At 30.7% G+C, this 27,968-nt stretch overlaps 3 protein-coding genes and 1 non-coding gene across 8 annotated transcripts in view; 2 read left to right on the forward strand and 2 right to left on the reverse strand.

The window, feature by feature from the left end:
• Positions 1 to 5: 5 nt before the first annotated feature.
• LOC103575477 (golgin subfamily A member 1) lies at positions 6 to 5,753 on the forward strand. The gene is made up of 8 exons (XM_008555278.3): positions 6 to 562; positions 628 to 1,018; positions 1,100 to 1,188; positions 1,250 to 1,378; positions 2,425 to 2,952; positions 4,378 to 4,905; positions 5,088 to 5,315; positions 5,381 to 5,753. Exons 1-8 carry the CDS (start codon positions 452 to 454, stop codon positions 5,534 to 5,536), a joined length of 2,160 nt encoding a protein of 719 aa, XP_008553500.1. The 5' UTR covers positions 6 to 451; the 3' UTR covers positions 5,537 to 5,753.
• Positions 5,754 to 6,587: 834 nt separating this feature from the next.
• LOC103575478 (glycerophosphocholine phosphodiesterase GPCPD1) lies at positions 6,588 to 17,198 on the reverse strand. Of its 4 annotated transcripts, none has more exons than XM_053740386.1 (15): positions 16,961 to 17,198; positions 13,828 to 14,160; positions 12,850 to 12,980; positions 12,416 to 12,609; positions 12,129 to 12,298; positions 11,882 to 12,060; positions 11,430 to 11,564; positions 10,995 to 11,105; positions 9,713 to 9,869; positions 9,429 to 9,582; positions 9,115 to 9,340; positions 8,123 to 8,278; positions 7,623 to 8,050; positions 7,413 to 7,551; positions 6,589 to 7,327 (listed from the first exon to the last, which is right to left on the reverse strand). In XM_053740386.1, exons 3-15 carry the CDS (start codon positions 12,886 to 12,888, stop codon positions 7,058 to 7,060), a joined length of 2,358 nt encoding a protein of 785 aa, XP_053596361.1. In that variant the 5' UTR covers positions 12,889 to 12,980; positions 13,828 to 14,160; positions 16,961 to 17,198; the 3' UTR covers positions 6,589 to 7,057. The 4 variants fall into 4 exon arrangements, with proteins under 4 accessions (XP_008553502.1, XP_053596361.1, XP_053596360.1 ...); XM_053740385.1 differs by having other exon boundaries at positions 13,662 to 14,160; XM_008555280.3 differs by lacking the exons at positions 13,828 to 14,160; positions 16,961 to 17,198 and adding an exon at positions 13,403 to 13,642 and having other exon boundaries at positions 6,588 to 7,327.
• Positions 17,199 to 17,630: 432 nt separating this feature from the next.
• LOC103575479 (PH domain leucine-rich repeat protein phosphatase 1) overlaps positions 17,631 to 27,968 on the reverse strand; it is a 49,811-nt gene continuing 39,473 nt past the window's right edge. For both annotated transcript variants that reach the window (XM_053740724.1, XM_053740723.1), the window contains exons 6-16: positions 27,796 to 27,953; positions 26,971 to 27,117; positions 22,326 to 22,470; positions 21,114 to 21,236; positions 20,871 to 21,024; positions 20,735 to 20,795; positions 20,364 to 20,618; positions 20,076 to 20,285; positions 19,704 to 19,866; positions 19,331 to 19,614; positions 17,631 to 19,256 (exon numbers count right to left, since the gene is read on the reverse strand). In XM_053740724.1, coding sequence (XP_053596699.1) covers positions 17,753 to 19,256; positions 19,331 to 19,614; positions 19,704 to 19,866; positions 20,076 to 20,285; positions 20,364 to 20,618; positions 20,735 to 20,795; positions 20,871 to 21,024; positions 21,114 to 21,236; positions 22,326 to 22,470; positions 26,971 to 27,117; positions 27,796 to 27,953 — 3,204 coding nt within the window. In that variant the 3' untranslated portion in view covers positions 17,631 to 17,752. The remainder of the gene's footprint in view (positions 19,257 to 19,330; positions 19,615 to 19,703; positions 19,867 to 20,075; positions 20,286 to 20,363; positions 20,619 to 20,734; positions 20,796 to 20,870; positions 21,025 to 21,113; positions 21,237 to 22,325; positions 22,471 to 26,970; positions 27,118 to 27,795; positions 27,954 to 27,968) is intronic.
• On the forward strand, positions 21,517 to 21,637 carry LOC128668327 (U5 spliceosomal RNA). Its single transcript, XR_008404088.1, has one exon. It is a non-coding gene; the product is annotated as a U5 spliceosomal RNA (small nuclear RNA).

The following is a 27,968-nucleotide window of genomic DNA, read 5'->3' on the forward strand; positions in this document are numbered from 1 at the left end:
TTTACGTGGTAATGTGGACACTATTTGTATGTTTTTGTGTTAATTTAATAACAAATATTGAGTTAAAAAATTAATTTAAAAAATCTCCTATTTTCGCGGGCTTATTTTAAAATAAAATTTAACGTTACGTCATTTAATGGCAGCCGTGTGCTAGTTGCCAGTGTCAGTGTCTGGATCAGTGATATATATTTATGTGTAATAATGAATTCTAGCTCGAGTGTGATGACAATTAACACGTAGTCTAAGTAAATAATAAAATACAAGACATATGTGAGCTCGGGAGTTATTACAATTATTCGACGATGCTGATTATTTATTTATTTTTCGGCTTGAGGATTTTTAGTGACAAGTGTCTTACGGTGTGACGTTGACAGGTGGGATCTGTCATCAAAAAATTAAATAATAATAATAATAGTTATTATTAATTGAAGGATAATTGATAGCTGGTAAAATGTTTGCCAGTTTGAAAAATAAAATAGGAAAAGAAATAGGCAATGATGTTACTGCTGTTGTCAGGCATGCTGGATCTGTAAGGGGAATTAATTCAAGACATGTATCACAGGTAGATAATATTTTATTTATTACTTATTCAAATTATTTGCTAATTTATTTATTAAATTTATTTAGACCGGGTCATCAAGCAGCGTAAGCGGGTCGCAATTGTCGTTGGACGAATCTCAGGACAGCAACGTGGTGTCATCACCGGCAATAAATCTAAAACGTGAAAACAGTTTCGAGTTTAAGTTAAATGATGGAACAGAGCTGTCGGCTAAGGACATCAAAAGACTGGAGATCAGAGAGGACGAGTGGCGAAAGAGGCTGGCGAAAAAAGAGCTTGAGTACCAGAAGAAACTTGACAAGAAGGACGAGGAGTGGAAGATAAAGATGTTTGAGAGAGAGAAGGAGTGGAAGAAGGCCGTGGAGAAGCTCGAGAAGGACAAGCAGAAGCTGGATGACGGGAGACTTAAGGCGGAGAGCGCAAAGCTGCTGTTGGAAGCCGCGCTCAGGGACGCGGAAGGTAAACACTTGCGGTGATTACGTGTCTTGGTTTTACTGGTCACTTCCAGATGCTATCTGTGGATTATTGTTTTTTTTTTAGAGTATAAAAAAAAGTTGTACAGCTTTCAAGAGGACGCGGAGCAGTTGGAGGGGTTCCAGACTCAAGAGATGGCTAAAATTAAACACTTGGTATGGAATTATTAGTTGGTGATTATTTTGTGAGATATTTTTTTATTTGCTGGTGTTGTAGCTGCTGGCCAAGGAGCAAGAGGTTGAAGAAAAATCACACAATTTGAAATCTGCGCTGGCGGAGATTGATAGTCTCAAGACGGAGTTGACGAGACTGAGACGTTACGAACAAGAATTAAATGACATACAGGTAAATTATTTATTTATCATTTTTTTTGAGTTTGTTTTTGTTATTTAACTGAGTTACTTTTTGTTTAACTGAGTGAGTTTTATTGAGGGGAGGTTCGGAAGTTAATTGGTCCGGTCGATGATAATTGAGTTGACGTTACCTCGGCTTATAAATTATGATTTTTTTTATTCATAGAAAATAAAATTACCAACAAATCAGATATTTTTTGTGACTACGAAACCTCCCCTTAAATTATTTTTAATACTAATTACAATATTATTTTTATTATTACTATCATTATAATTAATAGTTTATGAGTATTTGCTTAATGTATTTTATTTAAGTAGCGTAAAAAAAAAATGGGGCTTTGCAATAAAGTTGCCCACTCGCTTAATTATTTATCGTGTGATAATAATTTGTGCTTTATGTCCTTTACTGCCTACATATTTATTTACGCACTTTTATGCGCCCTTTTGTTTATTTATTATTTTAAAACTACACAGTATCACATCCCATTTTACACGTGTACTCGTCCAACTGATAGATAATCATCTGTCTAAATAAATATTACCAGAAAATAAACAAAATAATTAAATAAAAGAAATAAAAAATGTGAAAAAGAAGACAAATTACATGCACTGAAGATACGAGATTATTTAAAAATCGCGGTTAATTACCGCTAATTTGCTGCTACTGCTGAAGCTAGAGGTACGTTTTTTTTTTACCACAACAGCTTATCCGCTAGCTACTTTTATTTATTTATAAAAATAAAATATTTAAAAACAATGTTTGTATAACTAAAATAATTCTATAAGTCTACGGGTCTAAACTTTGCATACTATTATCATTTAATTATTCAAATCAGCATGTAATGGTTAAACTGATAACATATCTCTGGTTTTTATTTTTTATGCTTTAATTTTCAAACTTAAGACAATTAATTAAAACACTAATTGCTTTATGTGTACTTAGGTAAGAGCTTTATCTATTACATAATTAAATTAATGATATATTAGGCTAATTAATTGATCATTAAATTAATTAATTAGTTAATGAAATAATTCCAGGACAAAATGGAGTCTCTCCGTCACAGCACGCAGCGGGAAAAGTCGCAACTGACCGGTGATCTGGAGCACACTAAGGAAGAAGTCCGTCATCTATTGACAAAAGTATCAGTACTCGAACAGCGATTGGCATTGGAGTCAAACGATCAGTTGACAGTCGATGACAGAATAGCCGATTTGATGCGCGAGCGTACCCTGCTAGAACGTAAACTAGAGGAAACGCATTTGCATTTGTCGGATATTAAAACCAGTTGGTCGAGTACGATATCAAACCTCGAGACCCAAGTAGGTCGACTTAGCAGGCAGGCTGGGGAAGAGGGTCTTGAGAGACGACGTGTCGAGGAGGAGAACGATAAATTGAAGCACCGGGTCAAGCAACTCGAGGAGGAAATTGAGGTGAACAATGTTGTCATGGCAACTAAAGACGCTAAATTATTACGCATGGCTGAAAGCATCGACGAGATGGCCACGGAACTTAAAGAACTCCGGGCCAGCGTTGATGACGAGGTCGAAGAGTTTAAGCGACAAATTGTGAGTTACCGCGATGTCTGATTTATTCAAGGCTATGCATGCGTTTGTTTTTTTTTTATTTTTTAGCTAAACCTTTGGTTTTATTAATTGTTTACTTGATTAATTACCTGTCCAATTAATCGATTGATTGATTGATTGATTTAATTATTAATTATACCGCTGAGTCTACTGATGCTAGTATTTTTTTAAGACTGTAAAAATAGTTACTGCTATCGACCGTCATATTTTTATTATATTTTATTTGAGTTATCGTATGTATTAAATATAATTAATTATTAATTGTTACGTTGAACAAAATTTTATTTTAATTCTTAATCTTTATTTAATTGACTTGAGTTTTTTTTAATTAATGGTTAAATTATGCAGGCTGGTGGTTTTATTAAATTTCTGTCTGAACTTCTCTCAGAGAGAGAATGAACCTCGGGGATCCCCCACTGCCTATTATTTCTAAACTGCGCATGCGTAAGGAAAGTGGGAGTTTCTAGTACATGGAATATCCAGAGTGGGAGTCAAAAACCGAAAACACCCGAGGTACTCTTGTTCGGATAATTTTAGGTTATTCTAGAATTTTTTTATTTTGAAAATGAAAAAATTTTCCATGGAGCTCAAATTTAAAAATAGTTCAAAAATTGGCGGATAATTTGAAAAGTTACGAATTATTCGAGTTGCTCACCCTCAATTATTGATTTTTATCAACTAAACACCGACTTTATAAATCTACCGACTGTTTTACTCCAAAAGATTAAAAAAATTTTTTTTAAATTTTAAAAAATGTCACATGTCACCAAACGCCTGCATAATTACCTAGCGCATGTAATGCTTAATGCTTTGCACTTTTTTCTTCAAAAAAAAAAAAAAAAAAGAAAGTTTTACTGCTTAACTGCTTATCTAATCGGGCATGCGAAAGATTTTAAGCTCGATAAATAAAACATTACAGGAAACAAACAATAAAATATATATTTTATTAATACATGACAAGTGGGACAAATTTATTTAGATTTAAAAACATCACAACTATATTTCACTTACATAATTAATTAATTAATTAATTAATTATTTTATAATTACTTGGTTGTTATTTTTATGTAATTTTTAATTATGTATATTTTTAAATTTATTAAATAAATCAGCAATTAATTATACTTTTTAATTATTTTTAGCTTTAGTATTTATTTTAAATCCTTGGTCCTTTTTTCGGTGTCCCAGTGTCCTATTAATTATTTCCACAGCTTTATTTTTTTGAACACGTGTGTAAAGTGCACATGAACACAATTATTATTATTTGCAGGTAAATTTTAATTAATTGTTTTTTTTTTTGTAATTAATTACACAATTGCACGCGTGTTATAATCTTGATTATTTAATTAAGGGGTTTAATTATTAAAATATATTTTAATCATTGGGAAATTTTTATGTTTTAATTAGAAATCATCTTCCGAAGAAATCGAGAGCCTGAGGACTGAACTAGAAGAAGCAGGAAAAAAATTGACGGCATCGGTAACTGAACTGACGTCACTGAAACTGACGTACGAAGCGGAAAAGGAAAATAACTCGACGCTGCACACGCAGTTGGCTCGTCTGAGAGAAAATTTGGAGGTAGAGAGAACCAGCAGCGCGACGCTGAGAGTAAACTTGGAGAAAGAACAGAATGAAAAGGATTCAGCGCTGCTGAGAAACGCCCAAATGTCACAGAACTTTGAAATCGCAAAGCAGGAGCAGAGGACGCAGGAAATTGAGAACATTGAGCTGCAGACTAGGATTGAGTCTTTGGAGGAATCACTCAGGCAGGCGAACTCGCAGAAGGAGGTCGCGATAAAAGATTCGGAGGAAATGAAGACGAGAGTCATGCAGTTGGAGGCCATGGAGCTGGATCGCGAGCTCAGTAAAGAAAAAGAGAACAGTTTAAAAGTCAATTTGGCGGGATTGGAAGATCAATTGAATGATAAAAACAAAGTAAGTTTTTATTGTCGATATAAATATTTAAAAGTTTAAATTTATCGCCGGTTTATTTTAATTTAAATACAGAAAAAAATAATTTTTTGGGCACCAAGAAATTCTTTCCAGTCCTAAGAAAATTTTGTTACGTGATTTATTTGTATGTATGTAAATAAATAATATTTAAATTTCTGTAACAGACAATAAAAGTACTGCAGCAAAGGTTAGCAGACATGAAAAAAACACTTCAGCGAGAATTACGAGTTCCGTCATCATCATTTGACAATGATGTTGACTCGGCAGCTATTCTCACTCCAAGTTCATCAAAGACAGTCACTGCCAAGCATTCAAATTCTCAAGAAGACGATGTTAATTTCAAATATCTCAAACATGTACTGATTAAATTTTTAACCAGTAGAGAATATGAGGTAAGTACTTTTACTTATATTTATTTGCCAACAATAAATCTAAATTAATTGCTAATTTTTTTAAGGCATTACACTTAACGAGGGCCGTCGCGACATTACTTCACTTTTCACCGGAGGAAGAAAGACTTCTTCAGGAAACACTCGAATGGAAAATGTCTTGGTTTGGGACCCGGCCGAATTTGGGGTTTGGACAGACCGCGAAAGCCATTCCCCCTAGCTGATAATAAATATATATTTTTATTTATTGATTATTATATTGTTTTATTCTCGGCTTTTAATCTATCCATCATCACATTCCAATTTTATAATGGCTATTTATATTTATAGATAAATAATTGTACAATTAAAAATAAACTACGAGTTTTAGTTTTAGTTTACTGTAAAATGAAATTAATATATTGTAAATTTTTGTTATTAAAATTAATTATTGCCAATTCATCGAGTTTTTTTTTTAATTCTTTTAAGTTTTATTTTACATGTGTGATATATTTAAGTATTTTTAAAATTTTTCATTCTTAATATATATGTCGTGTAGTTCCTGATTAAAAATCTATTTACGACATATGTATCTAAAATAAAATGAAAAATATCAATTATAATTATTAATCTTTTCCTTTGTCGGTTCATTTTATTTTTTTTTTCATGATACCAGAACTTAGTTTCAGTGTCTCTACAGTATAACGAAATCGCTACTTATCCTGTCTTTTGTTACAAGGACGAAACTTTTTATCTCCGTATATATATAAAAATTATGAAAACTTGAAACTTCTAAAGGATAAATAAATTAAATTTTAAATATTGAAATAATAAGACACTAAAATAGATACTTTTCTGTATATTTTTTTTATTCAATAACCACATACTCTTTTTCTCGTATCAATCGAAATCTTTATTTATAAATAGCATTACGTATTGTTTATAATAATTTATAAATCTTAATCCTTTTTTTCGTCTACTTCATAAGAAATCAGAATTAAAAAACTCTCTTTTACTTTACAATTATTAATTATATTTAAATATCATTTTTTTATTATTATCATAATTATCTTAAATTTAACGCGACTGATACAATCATAACTTTTAATTACAGATACTGTTGTTTATACTACTTATATATTTTCAGTATCTATAAACTATTACAATAATTATTTATTATTTATTATCATTAGAATAAAAATTATTATTATTATTATTATTATTATTATTATAAATTTTTCCAAAAATCTAATTTAACCAATTAACTTATCTAATTAATTATCAAATAGAAAAAAATTTTGTTTTTCAACCGTAATAAATTTTTTTTTAATTATTAATAATAATTAATTATAAGTAATTAAATAACTCAATTGGAAGCTATGAAGGCAAGGAAAATTAAATGAATCAAATTTTAAATTTTGGTGGATAATTTTGTAAATTCAACTTGAGATTTTTATTTAAAAAAATATATATTTTCAATTTTTATTAATTAATTATTTATTGATTGCCGTAAAAATCTCAAGCATGCAAATAAAAACAAGCCTTCGATAAAAAACGTTTGTACTAATTTATATACGAAATTTTTCTTTACTAAGTCGCGTTGCCGTTAAAATTTATTTATTATTAATAAGCAATTAATTTAATGAGACTTTTTAAAAATTTAAAAAGATAATTATCAATAATTATCGCGGCGTTCGATGTAACAGAGACGACTTTGTCCGAAACCAGGAGCTTGGACCAAGAGATCTTATTCTGAAGGAGAAACATCAGAGACAGTCTTTGGCGTCGTCGTCGACGGACAGCTCAATGACGGACTGCCGCTCGGTGATGACGTCGGGCGTCTTGAAGCTCTTTATCTGGTGCCCGAAACTGTTTGCGCACTCGCTGAAACCTTTGGCCAGGTCGCCCATTTCCGTGTCCTCGGGCTCTGGATTTTTAGACACCTCGGTCATGGGAACGGAAAAGTCCCTTGAGTTGCATGGAGGTAATGAGGTAGCCGGTATTTTAAAACTTTTTTCTCCACCCAATGAATAATCCTTAAAAATTTAATTTATAATTCAAATTATTTTCTTATTAATTTACTAAATAAATTTTTAATTATTTTGAAAATTTGAATTTAACCTTTTCCCCATTATTCAGTTGGCCAGAAGTCTGCTGTCCATTTTGGTTGCAAGCAAGTGCCAGCAAATCTTTTTGGTTTTCTCTGGCATCGACCAAAAAAATACTTTCCTTCACTTCCTTCGGATTGTACTCATCCATTCTGGAGTAAAAAAATTTTAAATTCAATTACAAAACTTAAAACTATTTCTCGCTTTAAAAATGTGTCCATACTTGTCATAAATGACAGCATGAAGTCCTAGTTTCTTAAGATGCTGAATCGTAGCCTTATCATTATTGTCGTCTCCCCAGCAAAAAATAATGAGCCCGCGGTCTTTGACGGCCTTGACTTGGCTCGGGTCCCTCAGAATGTCTTCGGTGTGGACGTTGATCCCCAGAATATCGGCGGCCAGAGCGTGTCTCATCGCCATGGGGATCGTCTGGCACCGGGGATCGTGATAAGTCGGGTACTTGACGGTGATTCCTTGGGTCAGAAAGACCACCGGGTACTTGTTTTGCTTGAGCCGGATCATCGAACATATGTCCGGGTTGAATGAAGAGAAAACAATTTTCCTGGCGCCTCCGTACTCTAGAACGACTTTCAGTATGATGTCGAGGTACGTATTCAAGTCGAATGGGTGATTGAGCTCAAATGTTCCGTCCTAAAATATTAACAGACGATAAAATAATTATCTCATTATCCAGCATTTGAATGACTTTATTTAAATATGTACTTTTAATTGCATGGTCCATTTAATCTCGACGTTGCAGCCGACGTGAGTCTCGAGCTCTTGTAAAGCCGCCTGCAGAGTTGGAAATGGCTGGTGTTCCTCGAGGTCTTCATCGAAAAATCGCGGGTTCTTTTCTCGTCCCTCCGCTAAATGATAGACCTGGAATTTTTTTTTATTCATTAATCATATTTTTTAAAAAAATATAAGAAAGAAAAAAATATTTATCGAGTCTTCCAGATAAATTTATCGATACCATTTTCTTAAGCTTCATGCCCTTGCTTTTATTTTCGTGCATTTTTTCTAAATGCCATAATAATTTTTTTTTAATGCTTAGATTTTTTTTTTTTTTTTGATGATCTAGAATTTTTTTTGTTAATCACAAAAATTTTGTTTTTTTTAATTTTGAAATTTTTTTAAAGCAAAGAATTGAAATGCTCTTGATAATAAAAGTTCAAACAAAAATTTATTTTTTATTTTTTTTATAAAAAATTTGAAAAATGTGACGAGGAATAAATGAAATAAAAATAATTTTTGAGTAAAAGTGCGTGCATTTGATACAAATTTTTTAAAATGTTGGTCTAAAAATATTTTTAAAAATTTGAAAAAAACCTCTGGCCCTTCAATAAAGTGACAGTTTATTGAATCGAGAGGATTTTTTAAAAATAATGATTAAATGTTTTTAGATTTGATATTTGCTGGGGTGAAGTGAACCGTTTTTTTGAAAATGTATATGAATAATTTGATTGGTCTTTGGTTGCATCGCAAGCATGCGCTCACCAATTGGTTACCCGGGTCATCTCTATCAAAGAAATACAGCACTTTACCCATCGAGTCCTCCGGATAACAAAAATCCTGTTAAAATTTAAAAGATACCAAGATTTGGGGATTAAGTTATTTAAATAAAAACACAAGAGTGCTTGCCCGTGAAAAACAAAATAAACAAAATTAAACATGACAATGAGTGATAAATAAGTAATTAAATAAATAAAATTTACTTTGAGCAGATGCAGCTGCTCCAAAGTCAGATCTTTCACGGGAATCTCCAGCATGTCCATTGCGTCGATCTGTTTTTTACGTTTCATTGAAATAGAGACGTGAAAATCGTGATAAATTACTGGAATCATGTCTTTTGACAACTGGACATCGAACTCTACCATGTCTGCTCCATGGTGCGAAGCCGTTTTCAGTGAAGCGATTGTATTTTCACGGACATTTGCGCAGCTTTAATGATTAAAATAATGAATTAGTATTCTAAGTCAGTAGAAAAAGAGGTCAATAGTTTAAATAAATGATAATAAAATAAAATTACTTTTTCATTTCACATTTAAATGATGTCCCGAGACCACGATGTCCCACATCTAGGCCTGACCATCTTTCTTCCCAGTGTTTTGCATAAGAAATACTCATGTCCCAGGGGTAATCAGGTATCGGTTTTATAGTGACATACTCAACTGTCAATTGCCCTAAAAAAAATATAAATCATTAACATCTTGAATTAAAAGTACACTATAAAAATTAGTCATGAATTTTGGTATTACGGCGAAAATATTGGCCGTATGAAATATTAATTATAATTAAATAATAAATTAGTACCAATAGGCCGATGTTTTGTGCTGGTGATAGGAATGGTCAGAATACCAACACTAGCTTGCAAAGTGCTCGGCAAAATATAACTGAACCCAATATGATCTGGCGGAGAGTCCCCGGGAAAAACTCTTGAGCCGTAGACATAGTAGTCAACTAAATAAGCCTGAAATAAATATAAATAATTACATATTATTATTATCTGACAGTAATATTTATTTTAAAATAAACCTCTAGATATCTGGATTGTTATCTGTTTTCTTAGCTCATCCACCTTGACTTAATAACTTTAACTCTTTTAGCTGTTAATTTATTTATTGATAGCTTATTTATTTTATTAAATATCATCCCTATTTATTTTATTTCCTTTAGATAATTTATTAATGTACAAAAATTTTTACTCAACTGATAAATTTTGATGTTAATTATTATTTTTTTTTTTTTAATTAAGGATTTTTAATAATAATCAGGGGAGACCGAGACTGAACGGATCCTCGGGGCACGACAGACCCCAGTAAAAATTTTGAAAAAAATGACTTTACAATAATTAGCAGCTCAGGGAGACCGTCGTGCCCCTGTCTCCCCTAATTGATTAAAATTCCTGTAATGAAATTATTTAAAAATAAATAATAAATTGAGATGTCGAAGATGAAATAAAATATAATGAGAGCTAGAAAATAACAGGCCGATAATGGAATTTCAATTTTTAATTGTGACTCTCACCATTTAAGACGCACACAGATAAATATGACACGTGATATATTTATATATATTCATATATTTAATATATAAAGAACAGACTCTGATAAATTTTAATTTATTGGGTAAAGCCAATTAGATAAAAATAAATAACGAGTGTTAATTTATGGGAGAGACGGATTTATGAGAGCCTGATTTTGGGAGGGGATGGGTTTTGTAAATATAAATCACGATCATATCTGTGCGTTAGATGCTTTTAATTATTTCTTAAAGACCCGTTGAGTTTTATTGTTCCAGTCCTTTTTCGTTTGTTCAGTAAATAAACTCCAGTGACCAGCGAGCTCCTCTGCTTCAGTGGCGATAATCCTGCTGCTGAACAAGTTCAATTATCTTTTACCATTTTTTAATAATTTATATCCTTTAAAAAAAATTAATATGCTTAATCTAAAGTTAATTATAGAAGCTTCAAGACACTGCACTGCTGGATTTACTGAAAACTTATTTTACAAATTAATTAAAAATATTAATTTATCATTCTTTTATTACTTGAATTTATTATATATAAATTTTTTATATTATTTTTAATACTTACGATTGTTTCTGGATAGCGGACGGCGACATTGAAAATAAGAAATTCGTCTTCTTCATAAGCGCGACCGAATTGCTCTTGATTTTTATAAGTTGCCTCTTCATCATTCATTACCTGTTTTAATTAATATTAATTTAAAATAAAAATTACTGATTTTGTATTTTTATCAAATGAATTTATAAATTTAGTCAATAGATTTTAATAATTAATTTCATTTATTGATAATTAATGTCATTAATTATTATCGATAATTAAAATTAAAAAAAAACTATATTTTTATGAAAGCACTGACATAAAAACAAAAATATGATTTTCTGAACGAAGAGTCAAGGCGGAATCGACCACCAACTGAGCAATTGTTTTACGACTTAAATTAAATGCCCAAGTTATTTTTATTAACTAAATTTGTCGTAAGGTCAAAAGTATTAATAAACTTACAGTTATTTCCGTAATACTAAAAGCCGGCTGGTCAACAATATCCTGAGTATCCATTGACAGACTATCATCAACACAGTCACCAGTGAATTGTTGCAATTCCAATGAGCTGTGTCTGACTAGATTAACCGGCGTCATCTATATATATTTAAAAATTTTTAAAATTAACTCTCTTTAATTACCCGTGAAAAAAATGTCCTAAAGATTCATAACCGCGAGCTCCAAAATTTGAGACATTTCTGAACTTTGAGTTGGTCATTTTGGAAAACATTCAAGAGTATAAATAATTTCACTCGAAAATTTTTTACGGAGGAAAATTTACTCGTGAATTTAAAAGACAAAAATGATCCACAGAAGTTCAGACTTGTATCAAATTTTGAATTTCGCGGCAATAAATTTTTTGAACATTTTTTAAAGAAACTTGCGGGTATTGATTTAAAAAAAATTTACTGTACCTTAATATACAATTTTTTATTCTGTAACCGATTTTTCCATATTTTTATCGGGTTGTTAAATAATTTAAACTGCATCACTGTTTCATCTGTCAGCCATCCGCGTTCTACTTTATAGTACCCATTATTGTACCCAAATTTATCCGGCTCTGGTGTCATGTCTTCGGTAAAATTACTAGGCGCTAAAAAAACAAATATTCAGTTTCCCGTTACTTCAAATTTATTTATTATTATTATTTTAAATACCCACTGGCTTTTTTAATAATTCTTGGTGTCATATGTGTCTCCCATTTACGGATAATTAATGTCTTTGCTGAATTTTTAGTGCCATTAGGTTGACATACAACAGCAATAAAATATCGGAATTCAATATCTATATCCGTTGGCAGGGAAATTTTCAATGAAAAAGTTCTGTCATTTCTAAAAAAAAAAAAAAAAAATATTCCAATTAGAATCAGCTGCAGGCTGAAGGAATTTTCCTTCAGCTCCAGGAGGTCATCCGGCCGTGTATTCAAACTAATTAATTAAATAGCTTACTGCTGATTATTATAAAATAAATTATCAGACGCGCTGTCATTTAAAAATCCGTCATCATTTTCAAAAGGTGTTGAGTGTGATGGACTTGAGGTATTTTCTTGATGAAGTTGAATCGCTTGATTATGATTCCAAGCTCCTAATTCTGGTAAATTTCCTACTACATATACAAAATCACTTTTTTCTAATCCCGGTACCTGATAAAAAAAAATAAGAAATATTTGTAATTGATGTTAATTTCTTTTATAAATTAATTTTCTTCAATCTCAGTATTTGTTACTCTACACTGTAAAAATTTTCGGAGTAAATGAACATGTGGATTTTTTTTTAACTCTGGAACTCCAAATACGGAGTGAATTTGAATTTTTAAAAAATCCGTACTCTGGATATTTTACAGTGTAATTAAATTTTTTTAAATAAATAAAAGGAATAATTACCTCGACACGGAATAACCAATCTCTGTTACTGCCCTTCATGTCTAAATATTTATTGGAATGTATATTATTTATAAAACTTGAACTCTCTGTTGATGATTTACTTGAGTTTGAATTTTTATCAGATTTATTTTCTAAAAAAAAAAAAATTTATTAGTATCAAATTTAAATATTTTTCTATATAACTAATATGTTAATTGTGTTGCAAGTATTACGATATGTATTATTCAGTCAGCCATATGTTTTTTAAAATTTTTAAGTGATAAATTTTATAAAAATTGTTACGTCACAATCTTAAAAATGTAAGTAAGTAAACTTTTTTTTTTTTTCTTAATCATTACTTGTGTCAATAAATTTTATTGATTTGATATTTAATTAAAAATAAATATGAAAAAATTATCTAATGGAAATTTTGATTGAAAATTTAATAAAAAAATTAATTACTAAGTTAATGACAAAAAAATGACTTTTAAATACAAATCGTAAATAATATATTAAATAATATATTTATATATATTAATAATAGTAAATAATTTTTATTTAAAATATATTTCACCCATAATAACAACGATTTCACAAGATGAAAGTTATTGCAATTAAATTGTTGCAAAAAATTTTTTTTTACTCCAATTTCAAGTATTTTGTAAATTTAACTCAGACATAAATTTCCGACTCCATTGTCGCGGTAAATAAAATAATTAATTATTTCTTTACAAAAATGATTAAATTCTAATTTTAATAATAATAGTGATAATTATTACAGTAAAAATAATTATAATAGTGTCGCAATTCAGTAAAAATTATCTTGAAATTACCGTAATTTTGTTTTGTACTAGAACACTAATGAAAAAATATCTGACACTTTGTTCTGAAAAACTTTTTTATATATTTTTTTTCAAACTAAAACTAAACAAATATTCAAGTTATTATTTAATTTATATATTTATTTATAAATAAAAAAAAAATATCTGGCTATTTTACTAATAATTCGGGGTCAAATTCCATAACTCGTGAAAAATTTAATTCCACTAGAGTCTTCGACATGCTCGCAATTATTGAAATAAGTTATTTTACAAACGGAACTTAATTACACTTGATAAATACATTGACTGTTTAACACAAATCACTTTGTCGAACTGAATTCTGAGTTATAAGTCAGAGATTGTGAGTAATGTAAGTGTAAGTACGAGCCTACAAGAACTCTACTGTAATATTTTGTTGTATGTAAACGTTGTCTGGCAACAATGTTCTCATCTACGACGGCTAGTTCCAGTATAATCAATATGGCAACGTTGCGGCTCGGATGCTACGTCACTATAAACAAAAGTCACTTTTTAAATTTTCCCGGGGAAAATTTATGAGATCTTAATATAAATAGAAACAATAGACTTAATTTAAAAAAATTTTTTATCTATGGTAAGTTATTTCCATTCATGGAGATCGTAGATCTGAATTTTACTAGAAAGATCTACTGATCTATAGATCTATTGAGATCTACTCAGAGTAATGCAGATCTTTGATCTAGAATTTTATTCAAATTTTTTTGTCCCGGTCTATTTCCAGGAATCAAAGAATTCAAATCTAAGATCTGATTTTTTTAAATTTCAGATCTACTGCATTCAATAGATCTATTAGGATCTTACTCCTAATTTTATAGATCTTAGATCAAGAATTTTATTCAAATTTTTTTTTGAGCTGAATTTTTTCCCAGCAATAAAAAATTTTAATTTATCGAAATTTGGTCAACTCTAATTTAAGATCACTAGATCTATTACGATCTGCTCATACATTAAAAAAAATTTTTTTTTTGCTTCAAGTATTAAATTTATTTAGAAAAAAAAAAGAATGTCAGTTCGTTGACCTCAGTCACTGTCATAAAAAAATTATTTTTTCCTTTGTATACTTATTTATATTAATCTATAACAAATATATATATAATAAAATACTTAAATACTCGTATTTATAACAATAAATTCCTTTGTTCTTTATTCCTCACTCGGTATTTGTAGACAACTTCATTTCTTTTAATCAATAATTAAATGATTTGTCAAGTAGACAAAGAAAAATTCATAAATTAATCGAATTTTTTTTTTTAAATAAATAAAACAATAGATTTGTTAGTTTGCCAAAGTTTCAAATCGATCACAAGTTCAAGACTGTTTTCACCAAAATATAGAAGAATAGTAAAATTTTTCTTTGTTTCTTAGTTTTAAAAAATTGTTTCAATTCAAAATAAATTATTGCAAGTTATAATAATCAATTGATCAGTAATGATAACTGTAGGTTATATATATTTATAAAATAATTATTTAGTGGGTGGTATGACCAGGACAGGAAAATCCTTGTTAAAAAAATTTTACGACCGACAACGTGTCAGGGGAGCTGACGATCATGATATTAAATAAGTACAGGTCACGTTAACCCGGAAATATTTTTTGAGTCATATATTTTTAAAATAAATTTAAATATCATAAATCATTTTTTAAATTAAATAGTTTTAATTTTTATTTTTTTATATCAACAAGACATTGACATTACGCAAAAATATATTGATTACATATTTACAGTACTAATAATTAACACACACACATATATATATATATATATATATATATATATATATATATATATATATATATATATATAATTAAATTATTTTCTGATAATAATAATAAATATTAAGTGGTCATGCGCATATGCTGATTCCATTATGATGCAGTTTTCAGCACGTGCACTTTTTAACGCACGTGTTTAATGTCATATTTAAATCCAACGTCATAATTTAAATTATTAAAAAAACTTTAAACAAAATTTTTGTTCTTCAAGTTAAAAATCAACCAGACGATCATTTATCAATTTTTTTTCGTATGAAAAAGAAAATAAATAAATAAATATGTATAAGAGTATACTGTTACATTTTATCTGTCACGTGATATATCAGTATTATATTTATTTATAGTAATTATATAATTTGAGTTCTATAATCGCTGCTTAATTCTTCAAAATAATTTTGATTTTAAAATAAAATATATAAATTATAAATAATAAATAATTCAAGACTTTGAACGTAATGTCATTTTTTTTTATCATTTAATGACAAGCGCGTATTTTTAAATGAACTTTGTAGACTCAAATTATCTGAAAATTATTTAAAAATTTTTGTTATGCAAATCTGCGGCTTAGAATTTTATCTTATGTTTTATTTTTCAATATATATATACATACATATTTTTTTTCGTATCGATAGTCAGTAATTGCTTGACAAATTACTGATTATATTTAATGTCATTGCTACCAAGTGCGTCATTTTGAATGTAGTACAAAAAAAAAGTTTTTTCCATAGTAAAAATTAAAATAAATTATTTTTATTTATATAGAAAAATTTAAAGTAAAAAACACGAGGAGATTTCAAAATGTTGTATATAAATAGAATGTGACATTGAAATATATATTAAGTTGGAACAAGTTCAGCAAATAAAATTGTCTCTGTACTCAACACAGCCTGCAATTTAGTTCAAATACTGCAGCGACTATCAGTACAGTGGTAAAGTAGTAAATAAATAAATAATATTCTCAAGACAAGCTCTAGATAAAAATAATTAAATTGATAATTTACTTATATTAAAAAACTAGACATTTTTTTTCAGCCTTATTTTCTACCCACGGCCTCGACTAATCGCGTATGAGTCAAACAGTAGCGCACGTGATCAATGTTTATTGTATCGAGTAAGGAAATAATGCAGTAATTATTAAAACTGATAAAAAAAAAAAAAAGTAGATTAATGTGGTATTGTCTCTCGTTACTTGTATTATGTCTATATTCATTGTCATTGTCACATACGTGGTAAATAAAAAATTATAATGTAATTTTATTACTGATAATTTATGTCTGATTTTTCGAAGGTCTGATTAAATAACGGAAGTACTTAAATCAACTATTTGTCAATACGCAAAGTCCGATAATTCATTTTTAATAGTAACATTTTTGTCATAGAAACTTTTGAACTTCAACCTTGACCGTCAACTTGTCATAAAATATTTATTAGATCGATATATAGAAAAAAAAATTTTTTATTTAATTGCAATGAACTTTAATTAAAATTTTAAATTTTACCTTGGTTATAAATTTATACAAATTTTGAAAAAAAGTTTAAAAATTGAATTTTCACTTAAACATGGTTTTTGCAAAAAATCACACTATTTGTTTTTTAAACTAAAAGTCAACTAAAGTATGGCACATATTCGAGACAGTCCATTACACATGTGTCTCGTTTAACGCACAAGAGTCTACTGGTGGTACGATTACTGGCACGAGTTATCGTATCAGGAGACACGTTGTAATTATAATTCATTTAAACATCATTATGCGTTTTACTATTTGTGCTGCTTATTAGAATAATAAACAATAACAACTAAAATAAAAAAATATAAACTACGACTTACTGTAGACCTTTAAGCAGAAATTTGTTGATGCCACTTAAATTACTGTAATTTTATTGGTATTTATTTTTCACTTACAAATAGCGATTAGATGACTAATTACATAATTTTATAAGACAACGATATCGTCTAATGCGACAACGTAACAAGATAAGAAATGTTTTTTTCAATAATTAAATTAGAGTATTGACTATTAATTATAATTTATAATTAATTAATTAACGAAAAATAGATTCTTTAGAAAATATTTATATTTAATATATACAGTAAAAAATACAGTTTATTTAAAAAATCTTAATAAAAAAAATATATATATATATATATTTAGACTGTACAAAAAATATTTCATTTAATCAAAAGCTCGTGATGGTTTTAATTAAAATTTAATAAATCACAATTAATATTATTTCCACGTAACTATCGAAGTAGATTTTGATTATTTTTAATTTAAAACCTGTAGTTTAATTTACAGTTCGGTGGTGGCGACTCCCCAGTACTGCTGCATTCTGGAGGCGTCTTGTTCGAGCGAATCCAGTCCGCCGCGTTCTTGGATTACCGCGAAGTCATACTCCAAGTTGTATGGCATGAGTCTTTGGAGGCTTCCGAAGTAAGCGGCGTTGGGGCCGCCGTTGAGAAAACGTCGACCGCTGCCGAATCTGATCATGGCTGGTCTGGGTAATGGAGGGTTGAAAGATCTCGCACTGCCGAAGCGCTTTGAGAGGAAAGGCAGGTTGGCTAATTGGGGAGTCGACCGTGATTGGCCTCTTCTCAGAGGCAATCTTGACAGCGTGTCTAGTTCCTTGTCGAACAACATGTGGGTGTTTTGTTCGAGCATGTACTCCCAGCATCTGAATTGTTCTTCGCTCAATGCAGCTGCTGCCGCGACCGCGTTGTCTTTTCTAGTGGAATCGTGGGATCGATTTTTTGACGCAGCGCGAGCTGCGGTGCTGCCGACCCATGCACGTCCTGAATTTTGTCGGGACTTGAAAGTGCTGTCGGTCGTTTGATCAGATTGACCACTGGGTGAACTGCGGTCGTCCCTAAAAGGCGGACTTGCATTTTCGTTGGTCCGCGTGTTCTTAAAATATCTTCCGGAGCCTTGACGCGATTGTCCTGGTCCACTAGACCTGTTGACAATATTTTTCAGCACTCCGTTTAAATAAAAGCTTTCATTCACGTTCCCATGACAGCAGCAGGGAGCTGGAGACTTGTGAGGCGCAGGTGGAACGCAGCAGGGACACGTGCAGCCACTTTCTGGATGGTTACGAGTTTTAGTCACCGCGTGCCTCAATTCCCGCATCAGCTGGTCGAGATCTCCTGAGCCAGGTGTCAGTCGTATGACAATTATGCTCAAGTTGTCTTCAGCTCCGTAAGCTTGGGCTAAATCCTGAAGCCGTTTTGCCGCCAGCACTGGATTGGCTTCTGCGCGTACTTCACGCACTGCTTCCTGCATCGTAAATACTTCCCAGAGTTTACGATTGGCAATCAGTACAAACTCGTCGTCATCTTCCAAAATTACTTCGTCCGTAGTGGGATCGGGAACAACCATCGGAAACATGGCCGCGTTTCCCAATTGGTTTGTCGGAGGAGTTTTTCTGGCAGGTGCCAAAACAAATGGACCTGACGCACGACATAGAACTGCCTTTGTCTCTCCGGATGAAGCCACTTTGAGACAATACTTTCTGGCATTCCGGGGATAGCCTGCAGGAGCAGGTAATTTGGTAATGTGGACCAAAGTAGCGTCTACTCCATACTTCTGGCCCTTTTCCTTCAGCTCCCGGTGCGCTGACAGCAACGTGTACTTCAAATACTCTTTAGACGTTTCCCTAATGGTTCGCTCCTCAAGAAGTAATCGCGGTATCATTTCCTGCAAAGTGCTCGGCGCTTCCTGGTTGGTACCTCCGTCAAATATTCCAAAGAGCCCTTCTATGTTGCAAAATGATGGTATCCTCACTTGCGAGATGTAAAGTCTGAAAGATAAATAAAAGTTTTACTTGCCAGCTCGAATTGCAAAAGGTCAATTGATTTTAGTTAACTAACTTACTTTTCACGTGTACCAGCTGTTTCAGAAAATCCCAACCTCCATGGATGCTCGGAGCCTTTTTCCGCACTGACTATTTCCTGCTGGAGAGGATGCGACGGTAGACTTGGCCTATTTTGTCCGGAAACGTCAATCAGCGAGACCGGACGTTGCGACCGGTAAACTTGGAACTGTCTTGGATCGACGTGCAACCGCGAGTTGCATGAAATATCAAGAAATTGCAACTGGGGAGGCACAAGCGTCGCCAAGTTTACGCGGTCCAGTTGATTGTGCGCCAAATCGAGCACCTGGATTCATTTTTTAATTTAGTTCATTTGTTAATCAACCGGTTTCCCTTTTTATTGATTGTAATTTTGGTGTATTGTTTTTAACTCACCATGAGAGAAGTTGTTTTGTTAAATGTAGGGCAGGTCAAAAGTCTGTTTGAGTGAACACGTAGTACTCGCAGATGCTGCAGATTAGCAACATTGTCTGGAAGATATTGAAGACGGTTACCAGACAATACTAACTCTTCCAAATCAGGCCATGACGCAATGCAACTGGAAAATAATTGCCTTTCATTATTCGCCCTAATTAGAAATTCTTTAATACATTTAAAGAAGACTATTTAAATTTAGACATGTATTATAAATATCCCGTTTTGCCTTCCTCCCCCCCTATATTGTTTTTTAAAGCCATCGGAAATTCGATATTTTGTTTGTTTTAAAAGTTTCCTAAGTAAGTTTTTATGTAAATTAGGGACATTTACCTTTCAGGAAGTGTATCCAGAACATTATATGCCAGATGCAAAACATGAAGAGCCGTCAGCTTGGATAAAGCATCCAATGATGCGTCTGTGAGGCAGTTTCCTGTCAAATATAGTTTCTCAAGTGCATGAACATTTGATCGATTTTTCGTAACATCATCGGCGAATGTGAGCTCAGAGAGCCGGTTATTGGATAAATTCAATACCTTGAGTCTGTTAAAAAATAAATATATAAATAATTTATCAATGGTATTTGGGTTAATTGTGATTTATGGGACTAAAAGTACGGACCTTTCAGTGTTTTGAAAGAAAGTCGTTGGTAATGCTGTCAATGCATTGCCTTGGAGCGTGAGGTGAACAATATTGAGAGGTTTTCTCGGTGGCGGCAGTGCTTGGAGTCTATTGTGCGGGAGATGAAGTACTTCCAGTCTCGAGGGCTGAGATAGCAGTCTGTCGGGCAGGGCAGTGAGATCATTGTGTGACACAAACAGCGCTCGGAGTACAGGTAAGTCTGATATCCACTCGGGTAATGCATCCAGACAATTGCTGCGATGACAATTAAAAAAATACCTCATTAATATATCTACGGTTTTTTCCTCTTATTGACTTTAAGTGAATGCAGAAGGAAACTAAAAAAATTTTAATTCAAAATTTAAACTCACTATGAGACGTCCAGGTGCTCCAGATTCGTCGGAGTTGGCTCGATAGTAAGTTTTTTGAGCTCTGTGTAAATAAAAATAAATAAAAATTTTTACAAGATGAACAAGAATAGAAAAAAAAAAAATGTAATGTATTTACTGTTGTGCCCGGCGATAAGCGAAACAAGATTTCTTCCACATACAGTTAATTCTGTTAGTGAATTACGAGCACATCTTGCACTTTGTAGCTCTTGCAATGCGCTGAGATCTAATTTTTCAATGCTATTTTCACTTACATCCAAATGGGTCAAGTTCTATTTAGATAAAAAAATTTATTTAATGTAAATAAAATATATTTAATTATTTATACAAATGATAAATAAATAGTCAGCTGACTACTCACGCCATAATTTCCCAGTATTATGTTACCCTTGAGTTGGTTATTTCTGAGATTGACTTTATGAAGATAATTTTGATTATTTTTTTCCTCTCGAAATTTAGCGAGATCTCCTTTTGTGAGTACATCCTGAAAAACAACATCGTTTTATTTATTTTATGCGACGTTGGTATGACAAAGCTGAGAGTTGAGCTATGGGTCGTAGAGCGCAAGTAAAATCAATTGTTTAAATGAAACCGCGTAGTGCGCGCGCAACGAGGGACAAGGCTGTAGGTGTAAGCAAGGGATAGTGAGTTGAACCTTGGACATAGTACGCGGCAGTGCCGTGTGGTGGCTAGATCGAATTTTATAGTTCGTGGATGTAAACTTGGCTCAGAGGTATTATAAGCTATTTATTTGGAAACTAAAATTACTCTGGTTTCCCTTCAGTACACGCATAAATCTTTCGCCTTTTACTAAAGATTTCCGTGGAGGGGAACAATTGATGAGTCTTTAAGACAATTTTTTGTGAGCCTAGTGAAAACTGGGCCAATAATATAATTCAAAATAAAAATCTAGATTATTTTTCTTGAGTCAAGTTCTAATATTCTGACTCCAATTTCGACTCAAGCTTGGAAAATTTACTCAGCGTATCCTCTATAATAAATTATAACATGGATTGTAGACAATATCGATATTATAATTAAGCGAATTCAATAATATAATTTTATTGACCTTTTGTGTTTTTTTACAGAGTAAATTATTAGAAAGATCAAATTGAACAGTATAATTTGGATTCATTCAGAAATTATTTTTAATTATTAATTTGACTTGAGAATTCGTGGAAAATATAATTCCAACAAAATTTCTAAAAGTATTTCGAATTTAGCGAAACTCAATCGATAGTTTATTTCTACCCCCGTATTTTAAGTTTATTATGTCGTTTTAATTTCTCACAGTAAAAAAGGACTCGTCAAAAATTTTTGTGTAGAACAAAAGTTAAAACTTATTAATATGTTATTTTAACATACGTCGAGCGTAGAAAAAGTTAAAAATTTTTCAAGAATTATTTTATGATAGTTGACAGTATTTTTAACATATATTGTATTAATTTGAGAGTAAAATTTGAAAAGTGTTACTTTCGAATAAAATAACATTTTTATGAATACTTTTTTACTAAGATAAGACTTATTGAGTTGAATAATAATAATAATAATAATAATAAATATATATATTTACCAGAGTCAGTGCTCTCATTTTCAAAAAGGACGGCAGGTCAGTGAGTTTATTTCCGGCTATTGAAAAACTTGTCAATTTCTTGAGTAACTCAACTTCGACCGGCAGCTCTTTGATTTCATTACGATCGAGAGTAAGTTCTCTCAAACTGGAAAAATACGTCATCACATTAACTTATTATTTAATTTACCAACATCAAGATCAATAGCAAACATACAAGTTATATCAAATATCAATATTTGAGACCTCGGCGCATCGAAAAGCCAAGAGACATTTTAAAGTTAATAAATATTTTACAATATTAATAAATTAATTCACATATATAATAAATACTACCGCAATATAATATTTTCGCGGATTGAGCATGCGCGTGCCAACTCGTATGAATCGAACCATTCAACCTAAGAGTTTAATAAAGAGCCTTATTTCCCGTTTATATATTACGTTACTTAAGAAATACGTATCAAAAGAGAAAACTTTTAAATTAATTTATTAAAAAACTCATATATTTATTTATCATTTTCCACACTCCGAAATACTTAACATTAAAACTCGATTATTAATTCAACTAAAATTCGTTCGCATTAATTTATTTATATTCCATTAAGCTCACATTTAAATCCACTCACATAATCCTTTAATTAAATTTGTTCCTATCAAAAGTCAAGTTTTTTCTTCATAAAAAATTATAAATGAATAGAGACCGAACTTTTTGTTTCAAACTTAAAACCAAAGTATTCAGTACCAAGTAAAATATATAACATAAGTATATAACTTTTGAGGATCCACTATAAAAATAAGTAAACAAAAGGTTTGCTACGAAAGAAAGGAAACTAAACGCGTGGAAGCGTAGCGATGAGCTGGTGCACTCGAGGATGTTCTCGGTAGAACTGAAAACCGAGTAGAATACCAACAATCACATGCTGATGGTCAGCAACCAAGAAAAAAGGCAAAAGAAGTATATATATATACATCCACACAACTCTACATATAAATAAGTTTCTTTTCCTTCTCCGTAAGCCCAGTGCAGCTTTGGTTTCCTCTACTCGGGGATGGCTACTGACCACTCTTACGTAACAGAGACTAAATTACTACTTTAACTCCTGTATACAGTAAATAGCACGAAGCATACAGCATACAATGAGCAATCCAATGCAAAACAATGTAAAAACCGCATCGTTTATTCCCCAATAGCAGATTTTAAGACGAGAATTCAGAGCTGATTTAAATTTATTCGAGCAGACTCGATACTCTGTACTATAATAAATAGTCTGATAACTTTGATAATATAAAGGATGAATTGAGTTTGCTGGCATTGCCATGAGCAATAGAGTTCCTTGGAAATATATATATTCTCAAGTCTATTAGTATATTAGTGAGCTTATGGCTTACGGTCATGCTGTTTCGATAAGGGACTTGGTTAATTGAGTCTTGTATCTTGTGTCCAATGAAATCGCGTGAGCTTGTCGTAAACTCGATGTCCAGCATAAACCCGTGCTAGACATGAAACTCAGTGTTCACACCGTAGTTCCTTTCTTACCCTCGTTACTTAGTAACATCCTATATAAAGGACTTGTAACATAACTTATAACTTGGAAACTTGTTCAGAGTAATTGAATCTATTACTATTAGTCTACACTTGTAATATTTACTCCCTAAAAACGAATTTGTGAAAATCACTATTTGGCAATGAATAGTCACTTATTACTAGTGAAAAGTATACCACTATTTGAATTAGTGACATCTCGGGATACTTTTTACTATAGTCACTATTTTCACTATTTTAAATTTAAGTGAGTACTATAAGTTTACTGTCAGCTGACTTTTTCAAGTGACTACAATTGTAAATATTTTGAATAATTTAACTTGAGCGTGAAAGAATGATGGTACTAGTGTCTGATGTTTATCTGCTCGTTCTCGATTCGTCTACTTATCTTACGTATTATATTATTTTACTCTAGTGAATGAGTAGCAAATCGGGTTGCTGGAACACTTGAATTATATTTTTTAGTTGTTTTAAATTTACTACAACTACAATGAGTTTTATGTTCTATTTAACCCTGGGTGGTTATTTTATTGTTTCTCATTATCATACTTCGTATATTTTATCCTCACTTACATTTCACCATTTCAATTGTTACTAAAAGCTTTATTTGTTCCATATTCTCCTTTATTTGTTATTTCAGTTATCTGGTTTATCTTAATACAAATTATTGTATTTGTGCCTAATGGATTTTGTTCGCAGAAGAATTTTATATTAATGTTAAATAAGTGACATGCGGAAATCGAAAACAGTACAAAATACATATATGTTATTTATATAAATGTATAGAAAAAAGTATGTGTAAAATACAAACAAAAATAAGTTGCCGCAGGGATTCGAGAACTTTCTCTCTTTTTTGTTCTTCCTTCTTTTTCTTTCACTATTTTTTATTATGTAACTATGAATACTGTAATATATATATATATATATATATATATATATATATATATATATATATATATATATATATATATATATATATATATATATATATACATATGTGTATGTGTGTATTGTCGAGGCGGAAATGTGCTTATCGAAGATTGCCGTAGGCGATACATAAAATTTAGCGGGAAATGAAAAACGATTTGAACTGAACCAAGAACAAGATTACAATTCCAACATAAATGTGAAAAACTTACATGTATTTGACAACTATATATATGTATACTGATATATTTGAATGATCAGTATGTTCAAACATTGACTAATGATTTTTTAATTCACAGAAGAAAATAACTTTTGGAGCAACCAAATGTTCTTCAGTAAATCAATAAGAATAATTACATTTTTAATTTAATATTCAAGTTGAAGACGAATTTTATTGACAGAAGAGTCGAAATTTATTTACAGTACTCCAGTACTTAAAATTTTTGAACTTGAAATGAATGAGACTAAAAATTTCGAATAGCGTTATTTCTTGTGAGAATAGATCAGAATTTTTTCAAAAGTTATCTTTTATTTTTCCTCTCGAATTATCGCACAAAGAGAATAAAAAATTGAATTAAAACAAAAAAAAAAAAAATAAAATTAATAAATTATTTTTCCACGCAAATGAGAAAAGTTTGTTTGGTTTTATTTTTCATTCAACAGATAATCCGGTGGAATAATCGTCTTACGGATTACATAAACTTCAACCCACTGGCTCGTGTAATAAACAAGAATAAGAAAATGAATAAAAAAAATTTTAATAATAATAATAATAATAATAATAATAATAAATAAATAACTTTTTCAGCATTGCACCGGATTCGCGGTGATTTATCAAAGCAATTGTCCACGATTTCAAACAATTTTTTTATATAATCTACTTTGTGAAGAAATAGTATGTGGATGTGTGTCTACACAGTGAATGTAAATATGTTTTATGGTTATTTTCATATTAAATTACATTGTTACCAAAAAAAACCATCAACAATATTTTCTTTTTCACAAATTAATTATTCAAATTTTTCCACTGTCTATCAAAATTACGCGCTTTTTAATTTTCACAAGCTAACGGCTTTTTAAATTTGAAAAAAGTCCATTTTTTGTCATGTTAAGTAGAGCAAAAATTTCACATTGAATTATAAAATTTTTTTCATCTCCAATTAATCGCGAATAAATTTCATATACTTTTTTATATACACAGTAATTAATAATGTATTTATAACGTCAATTGACAATTTATAGTTCCGCACAATCCAAACATAACCTAAAATACATTTGCATGTTTTAATTATCATAAAACAATTGTACGTTAATTACGTCAGCATATTATCATAACCCGTTTCAAATTACTAAATTACAATAATCATAATATCTATTGCTATTATGATAATAACAATAATTATTGAATATCTGTTATAAATTTTATGAAGTTGCGTTAAATTCAATAGGACAATGAATCACCATAATTTGTATTTTCGTCGACGTACAAACCGATCCTTTATTTCCCTTTGAATTACGCGGTATTAAATTGATGTCCGCGGGTTCGGCTTCGGCTTCAATTGCTATTTCATAGAAAGAGTTAGGACACTATATACTATATAATATGTTGTATTGCAATATAAAGTATAACAGGGTGGAGAGCAATGACAGAACAGGAGAGACAAAGAAAACAATGAATCCATAGAATTTTCTCATTATTTCATCTGTCGTACGACCAAACAAAACAACTTGAGCTTCAAAACCGACAAACAAACTTTTCGATGTACGAAAATTGAGTGTCCTAACTTTTAATACCAAACCGCTTTCTGATTGTATATATACATCTATATAGAGATATATATTGTTCGTATTGCTGGAGGCGATGTGTCCGGTCTGAATAAATCTAAATATACTATATATTTGTTTCTAGTGGCAATATTTTTTTAATTTTTTTTTCCATTTGACACTGACTTGAAAAATTGTTATTTCAAAGTAGGGTACACAGAAAAAAAATATTTCTTGGGGTAAAAATATTTATACTTAGAGGCCGCTTAATATTTTGAATCATCATTATGAATCCAAATTAAAAATTTGAATATCTATAAAATAAATTCCCTCTTCTTGTTGAATAAAAGCGCGACTAGAGTCAGTCAGCCATACATTGACAATATATATAAAATATATATGTATACTTACTTGACTAGTCGATATATCTCGTTGGGCACTTGCTCGATCTTATTGTCGGATAGGTCGAGTGAGGTCAGACCTTCAAGTTCTATCAGCTCCCTGGGGAAGCTTTTCAGTTGGTTGCGCTCCAGTTGTATCACATGAAGTCTACGAAATCTTTTTAAAAAATTTATGGATTTAGTTATTTAACATTCTTAATAATTTGACGCATCGATCCACATTATAAGGAAATAATTTATAAATTCAGTGAATATTTAATTAGACTTTTGTAACTATTTATTATTGATCTAATTGTCGCTATCTTGAAATTTGAATATCAAGAGGATGTGGGGAAGTTAATATTTTATAAAATTCATTTATAATTGATGCTCATAGCAGAGATATTCAGAGAAAGATCAAGTTAGTTTGGAAATTATTAATAAGAAGTTGTTGGATACTAAACTTCTGACGGGAAATGAGGACAAATATTTTTGAATTTATTGGCAGTTTCATAATAATACAATTTCTTATTGTATTTGTAGCCTGTAGATTGAATTCACTATTCAGATCCTGATACTGAGTTTAGTACGAGTACAAGTAAATAAATAATTAATTTTTTTATCTATAGTTGGAGATAAGAAAAATTATCAAGAGAGAAAAAGTTTAGTAAAATTTGAAAATTGAAGCAATTGACGCATTGAAATTATTAATTAATTTAAAATATAATTTTATGAATAATTAAACTTTTAACGTAAAAATTAAGTATTCGTAAATATTACTTTAAAAAAAAGAGCATTTATTAGAACGTTCAGGAAGATAAAATTTTTTTTTACTGTTATAAATTTATCTTAATACCTTTTTAAGAGTCCAAGATTATTGTCAGGATTAGCCAATTGATTATGACCCAGTAAAATTTCCTCAACTGCATTGAATGCTAATACGCTTTCCGGTATTCTCAGCAACCCGTTTCTGCAGAGATCCAACTTTTTAGGTCCTCCGGTCAATTGCGTCGCCTATTAACACAAAAG

The sequence above is a fragment of the Microplitis demolitor genome, chromosome 7, assembly GCF_026212275.2.
Source record: "Microplitis demolitor isolate Queensland-Clemson2020A chromosome 7, iyMicDemo2.1a, whole genome shotgun sequence".
In the NCBI taxonomy this organism is placed as follows: Eukaryota; Metazoa; Arthropoda; class Insecta; order Hymenoptera; family Braconidae; genus Microplitis; species Microplitis demolitor.